The sequence below is a fragment of the Lactuca saligna genome, chromosome 6 (assembly GCF_052625555.1).
Source record: "Lactuca saligna cultivar CGN05327 chromosome 6, ASM5262555v1, whole genome shotgun sequence".
NCBI classification, from domain to species: Eukaryota; Viridiplantae; Streptophyta; class Magnoliopsida; order Asterales; family Asteraceae; genus Lactuca; species Lactuca saligna.
Window position 1 is genome coordinate 67,089,724 of NC_136422.1, and position 7,994 is coordinate 67,097,717.

The 7,994-nt window shown below is 35.9% G+C and overlaps 1 protein-coding gene across 1 annotated transcript; it reads right to left on the reverse strand.

The window, feature by feature from the left end:
• Window positions 1-7,361: 7,361 nt before the first annotated feature.
• Window positions 7,362-7,793, reverse strand: LOC145002687 (uncharacterized). Its single transcript, XM_078961907.1, has one exon. The coding sequence runs from the start codon at window positions 7,791-7,793 to the stop codon at window positions 7,362-7,364; it is 432 nt and encodes a 143-aa protein (XP_078818033.1).
• Between the last annotated feature and the right edge of the window lie 201 nt (window positions 7,794-7,994).

A 7,994-nucleotide genomic window follows, 5' to 3' on the forward strand; every position in this document is an offset into this window, starting at 1 on the left:
AGAACATGGGTAGATGAGATAGTTGGTGTGTGATAAAAGGATGAGTTGGATAATGTGATAATAGGTAATATAGATCTTGAGATGAGGATGACAAGTGGAAAATGAGTGAAACCTTTACCCAAACGATGGACCCCATCATTCAGCAGAGTAGGGATGACAACCACAGACTATTCTAGACAGTCAGTGGAACACTAGCAAGCTCGCAACTTGTAGGTGTTTGTGAACGATGTGTTCACCGGTGTGCTCTAAAAACCCATTGACATGTATTGTGAGAGGGATCTCGAGAATGATACTGTCAATAAACAAGATAAACATGTTATTAGATCCGGGAGTATGGACCAGATCAGGATTTAGGTATAGTAAATTGTCCCTAGTCCGAGAGTATGGATTGGGCACAGTTTTAGATCCGGGAGTATGGATTAGACCAAGAGGTTAGTTTTAGATCCGGGAATATGGATCAAGTGAAGAGATTAGTTTTAGATCCGTGGGTGGGGATTAGGTAAAGAGGAAAATTTTAGATACGAGAGTTAGATCGTGTCGTTGTGAAGATCGATGGGGTAGGATAAGAATTTTTTTTATATGGTGAAATTATATAAGTTTGTGAGTTATATATATATATATATATATATATATATATATATATATATATATATATATATATATATATATATATATATATATGATATAACATTGTGGGTTGAAAACCCTATATGCTCACCAGGCCCCCAATCCTGACCCACTCAGTTTTCTTTGTATTATAGGTTATGGCACGAGAGCATAAGTTGGCTGACATAACGAGAGATTTTGGATTATAGGATAGTAGTTATGAATAACTGTTGTAAGGTCTATTTGTTCTGTTTATGCTTTTGGTATGTATTGAACATGACATCCCGAGATTTTGTTATATAATGAAAATACATTTCTTTAAAGAAATGCTTTGATAAATTCTAATCATATTTTGTTTTGGGAACAAATTCTACGACAGTTTTCTTTAAAAGAGTACTCTGATTTCAAAAACAAATAATAAACAAGTCGGTTTTTTCTGGCCGTGAAATTGGGGATGTCACAACAGTTGACGAGCTTCTATCCTGACGGGTTGAAGGTTCGATTTGCTACAGGATGCTTGAGGGACAGAGTCAGAGACTGTTGGGAGTCAGTTGGTGATTCGTTGGGAGCCTCAGCCATTGAGGCTCTGACCTGGTTCGACTTTGTGACCAGGTTTAGGGCGAAGTTTGCACCAGAGGTGCAGCTTCAGCAGCTGGCTAGAGAGTTCCTAGACATGAGACAGATGACGGAGTCGGTGGCGGAGATTATAGCCAAGTTTCGGGAGAGGGCCTTATTGGTGCCTCAGTCTGTAAGGGATGATGAGATGTAGAGGACTCGCTATCATGACATGTTGAGAGCTGACATTTGGGAGCATGTCATTCAATATACGGGGTGACCCGTTCAGCTATAGTTAAAAAATTTCAAGTTTTAAAAAATAATAAATTATTATATACAAATATAAATTTATAAAAACCAATTTATAAAAAGGTTTATTGTCACTCTAGCCCAACTATCTTTCGTATTTTGGTTTAAATGGTACCTCGTGACTAACCGGTCACACCCATCTGACTAGGACGTTTTCTTATTCCACCTCAATGCAAGTAGATTAAATATGCCAGGTCATTGCCACGTGTTATGTCACTAAATGAAACTATATCCGTTTAAACCCTCTCAACTATCCCTTTCATTTATTCTGCTACCATTTGCATTCGTATACTTTTTTCAAACCGTGATTGACACGAATCCATTTCTTAAACTCTTCCTCCCTGAAATCAGCCAACCTAATCAATCCTATAGCTGTCTACATGAAGATATATCTCCATTTTGCCAGAATTTTTTCGAGTTACCCCGCTATTTGTTACTTCGATGGCGCAGAACAAAGGTTCGATGATGTTGATTTTCCTGGAATGGACAAGAACGAGTTTGTGGGGTTCATTCAAAGATTCGCTAATGAGGTATGCATCAATGTTTACTTTTGCATGCCCGATGTGGTTTTCCCTGATGGATTGAGGTTAATAGCTACTGATATAGACTATATGGACTTCATCGAAGTAGGATATGCTTCTGCGAGTTTTATTAATGTATACATGGACCATCTTGGTGTTAATGTACATCAATGGATCCTTGAGGAGCAAGGCGAAATATGCAGTTCATTAGATGAATTCTCTGATAGAATTGAGGTTGGTGAAGAAGTGCAAGGTGGTATGGATATGGATGATGGAATTGAAATTGAGGATTTGCAGGGCACTAGGGAATAGTTGCAAGATGGGGAAGGTGATGACATTAACATTGAAGTTGAGAATGATCAAAGTGATATGGAGGATCTGCAAGGTAGTACGGAGGATTGGCAAGGTAAGGAAGATGATGGAATTGACTTGGAAGTTGACAATGAACCTGATGAATGTATTCCTATGAATAGGACAAAAGATGATGAGTTTTTTAGCAAACTTTGCCCAAATGACCAAGTTACCCCTAACAGTCCTCCACATGAAGATCTATATAAGCATGTAGTCAATGATGAAGTAATATCTAATGAGCAAGCTATTTATAATGACAATGTTCATTGGAAAAAACAGAAGCCTGTATTAGGTATGAGATTTGTGAATCCTAACCAACTGAAACACATGTTGTGTAACTATGCTGTTGCAAATGGTTATCAGTTATGCTACAATAAAAATGATAGCAGGAGACTTTTAGTGAAATTTTGTTACGATGCTTGCAAGTTTAGATTGTGGGCATCTTGGATAAGTGAGGAAAAATCTTTCCAAATTAAGAGTCTCATAAATGAGCATAACTGTGCAAGAAACTTGAAATTAGGTTCAATTGTCAACTATGCTTGGATAGGTACCCATTACACCACCCAATTCTTACAGAACCAAAAAGTTAGTGTTAGGCTCCTTAGGGATGAGGTTAAAGAGAAATTTGGGATAGATGTAAGTACAAGACAGTGTAGAAGAGCTAAGAAGTATGCAATTGAGTTGATTGAGGGAACATTAGTGGATCACTATGCAAAGCTATGGTCATATGGTGAGGAGATAAGAAGATCATATCCTGGATCAATAGTCAAAATGGATGTCAATGCTATGCCAGATGGTAAGACTTATTTTAGCAAGTTTTACATTTGTTTTGATGCCCTAAAGCAAGGGTGGAGAGGGAGCTGCAGAAGAATTATAAATTTGGGTGGATGTTTCTTAAAGGGTTTACATTCAGGAGAGCTAATTGTTGTTGTAGGAAGGGATGCTAATAATCACATATTCCCAATTGCATGGGCAGTCGTATGTGTAGAAAACAAAGCAAATTGGAAATGGTTCTTGGAAATCTAAAAGATGACCTTCATCTAGAGGATGGTTTTGGTATATCATTGATGTCAGATCAACACAAGGTATGTCATATACTTACAACTTTTATATATTTCCCAATTAAGTTACATGATGTTTAAAATATGACTATTATTATGTAGGGGTTGTTAGAGGCTGTTAAGGAAGTGCTTCCTATTTCTGAACATAGGAAATGTGCAAGGCATATTGTAGCCAACTTTAGGAAAAGATTAAGTGGTGTACATTATGAGAACATGTTTTGGAAGGCAAGCAAAGCATCCACTGAGCCTTTATTCAATGCTGCCATGAAGGAGATTCAAGTACTTAATCCTGCAACCTATGATTACCTTATGGAAACAAACCCAAAATCTTGGAGTAGAACATTCTTTTAAGAAGGAAAGATGTGTGATGCAGTGGAAAATTGGATTGTCTGAGAGCTTTAACAGTGTCATCATGGATGCAAGGAAAAAGCCAATCATCACCATGCAGTGGAAAAATGGATTGTCTGATTACAAACCCTGACCATCAATAACAATCCTACTAAATAAATTGAAAAGAACTCAATGGTACTTTCTAGTCTTTACACTTTTAATATAAGTGACATACTAACTAATAAGGTGGGTTTAATAGGTATTGACAGGTTTTACCAAGTGGTCTTAACCAATTTGAAACCAGAAACCTGGCAGAATCATATGTTGTTAACCTTGACAAGACGGCTTGTACTTGTAGAGTATTGCAACTTAATGGGTATGGTTGTGTGCACTCAGTAGCTACTATATCATATTTCAATAGAGATGTAGCCACTTATGTTGATCCAATGTTTTATGTTGCCTTCTACAAGAACACTTACAAATACCAAATACATGGGATGAATGGGAGCAACATGTGGTCAGTTACTGAGTTCATACCACCCTTACCACCATTCAAAAGAAGAATGTCAGGTAGACCAAAGGTAAATAGAAGAAGAGATGAATCAGAAAAGCTTCCAAGGCACACTGTGTCTAAGGCAGGGAAAATAATCTTGTGTAGTGTGTGTAGACAATCAGGGCATAACAAGGTTACTTGTCCCAAAGTTGAAAGGCCACATGTAGAAAGGTCAAGGGTGAAAAGGAGCATGAAACTAAAGGTCAAGAAAAGGAGAACAGTTGACAAGGGTAAAGATGGTGAAGGAAGTAGTGGACCAACTAGAAGTGGTGAAGGAAGGAGTGGACCAACTACAGGTTACGAAGGAAGGAGTGGACCAAAAATTGGTGGTAAAAGGAAAAAATCTGAGAGGATCATAAAAAGGAAACTTGCAAAGAAGGTTAAGACCAAGGATGGGAAAGGTGAAACTAGTGCAAACCTGGTTGACCTTAACGAGTAGGTATAATTTGATGGTTTCCTATGGGTATGTTTGACAATAGTTTTATGTTGTACTTGTTTGTTTGGTTTGACAGTTACTTATTTGTGTGAAGTTAGTATGCTTACATTGACAATAGTTTGTAATATAATCATGCTTTGGTTCTTTAAGACTTTCGGATTCCTATTACTTTTCACCTAGCATGCAGTCAGTTCCCATTATTTTCATGTGCTATTTGTGTGCTTAATGGACAAAAATGTGGTCCTTGTAACTAAAGGTATTGGCACAAGACATTATACGTAATGACATTAAGCAACCCAAGAACATTAACAGTTGCTTTTATTTGACTAGATTAAGGGTAATGGCACAACAACACATCAATGAACCATCACATAAATACATAGTGTTCTTAATTCACCAATCCAAGTACATAACTTATAAATGATTAAAGTACATTTGATTACAACTTATAAATGATTAAACCCAAAAAAACACCCAACTACAAAGTAAAAACAGCTTCAACTTCAACACCTCTGCTTGCAGGTTTTTCTTCAACCTCAAAGGTACACTTAAAATTATGTTTTCATTGTTGCATTTTATTTCATCCACCCAAGAGAATGAAACTTGATCGTGGTCCCTAAAATAGAAATTAATGTAACATTAAAAAATCGATCATCAAACTAGGGTTCTAAACATATGAATACAATTACCTGGTTTGGACATGCATAAAATGGTCTTCCAGGGTTATTGACAGTCTTCGATGTGCGAATTATTGCTGGACTTCCACATCCACACACAATCTTCATGTGCGAATTTTTGAATCTCACTCCACAATTCCTTTGAAAAAGAGAAAACAAAATGAAGGATCACATTTGCTTTGAAAAAGAGAAAACAAAATGGTCTTCCAGGGTTATTTACAGTCGTTAGAAGCATCAAATTACTAAAATACCCTCACCATGCAACGCACATGGGGTAAAACAACCCAACATATGTTATCATTCTTGTTCTTGCATGATCTTACAACCAAACTAAAAATGGTCAAATGTACTATGATACAAAACGCCTGAGAGCTACTCAGGTCCTTTTCCATTAAAAAACTTAACATATGAACAATATGCCTGTCATAAACACACGTCTTTTAACATGATTGTTATATATGAGACAAAAAAAAAACTAAGAACAATAAATCCATAACTATCCTAGCTTCATAATGTACCCAAAACATCTTATCCAAGCTTGATAAGGACTTTGACCCCAACCATCATCATCCCAAGCATTGCCACCATGACACCGCCCATCACCAGAGCAATCACTTTTAAGTTCCTCTCATGATGTTCCAACTTGTCATGCTGACTGATGTGATCAACACAGCACACAATGAAATCTTTACCCACTTGATCTTTGAGCGTCTGCATCTCGATCTGGTTGGCAGCAATCTTGTCTCCACAGTCGCAAAAAATCGAATGCAAGTCGCTAAGGTTAACAAACTCTCCAGAATTTATCGAGTCAGGTGAGGGAGGTGGTGGAGCCGACATTGATAGATTTTAGGGTGTTGGTCGGAATCGTGTTTGGCTTATTAGGGTAAAAAAGGTATCGATTTCTGCTACCTTAAGCACCAAAGATTTTTGAAGAAGACTTTATGCCCCCACCACCGACTCTTCCTTGTCCTCTATGGGTAGTTGGATGGTTGGTAGACATAATGGCTAATTAATGAAGGTTAGTTGGACGCTTAGGTGGGGAATGAGTAAACGAGTCCAGATCAAATGCTGAGTAAGCTGCTTAGTTGGCAATTCAAAAAGTTCTTTTACCTTCGATTGTGGGTTAAAGTCCCATATTAACCGGTCATTTACAAGTATAAGCCATTTAAAAGCAAAAAATAGTCATGAGAGACCATTTAAACCAATATACGAAAGATAGTTGGATCAGAGTGATAATAAACCTTTATAAAAACCTTCAAATAAATACAACAAATTAATAGGGATATATAAAATATAAGTTATTTTTGTAGAACTAAAAGTTGAAATAATTAAAACGGTAAATATTTTTATAAAAACATTATATATATATATATATATATATATATATATATATATATATATATATATATATATATATATATATATATATATATATATATAATAGAATAAAAGATGATTTTGATTTGACATAAAGTAAAAAGGAAAGGAGAGGGGAGGGGTGGATTTAGCATACCCCAAAAACTATTAGGGACAGGTAATCAACTCCACCCTTCCCTTTTTTTATCCACTCCCCTATAAGATTTGATGGTATTTAATATTTATATATTATAAATATGGTCCATCAACTTAACCCAATTCCTTTAGTATCCCCTTACTTTATCGAATGAGTTAAATTCCACTCATAAACTTGGGTTAAATTCCAATTCCACCACATCAACTTTAGTTTCCAATTCCATTTGATATTTTTTAAATATATAATTATAAAAGTATATTTTTTAGTAAATATTATTATAAATAAAAAACAATTATAAATAATTAATCAACGTTGCAATTAAATTGTCAAACAATAAAACTAAAAAAATAATTATTATCATACATATTTAACCATTAAAACTATAACGATAATAATTATTATACATATTTAGACGTCAAAACTAGAACGATAATAATGATTATACATACTTAGCCATTAAAACTAGCACGATAATAATGATTATACATATTTAGCCGTTCGATATACGGGGTGACCCATTTAGCTGCACATGGACGTTTGCAATGAATCCATTGTGGTGCAATAGGAGGCATCGGGTACTCTCCTAGCTCTAGCTTGACATAGTGATTACCATATACGAGGCCAATTGCAATAACAATGTGTTCATGGGCTGGTGGTGGAGTAGATCGAAGTGGTAAGTACGTTGTGCTTGCGTGTCGGCTAAAACAATGTAATACCACGTTGTATCTTGAAGCAATTAGGACACTTGTATCAGGCATAATCATCCAGTTTTGAAGCGGCGCTTCTTCGCCAAAGAAATTCAAAGATTTATATAGTTGAAACCGATATTCACTTCCAAACATGTCGCCAGATTCAGTAGTATGTGTTTCTAACTCTTCCATTAAATTAACTCGAATTTGGTACTATTCATTTTGATGAAGACCAAGACAAGAAGCGATTGCACGGAATCCGTAATTTCCATCACCTTCTACATTGTGTACCTGCTTAATGTTAGGATGTAGTATATTTGGAAATTCATTCATATATGAATATGAATATTTTTGTTGGTTTGCATACAAGCTATGTCTTGGTGGTTCATGAAT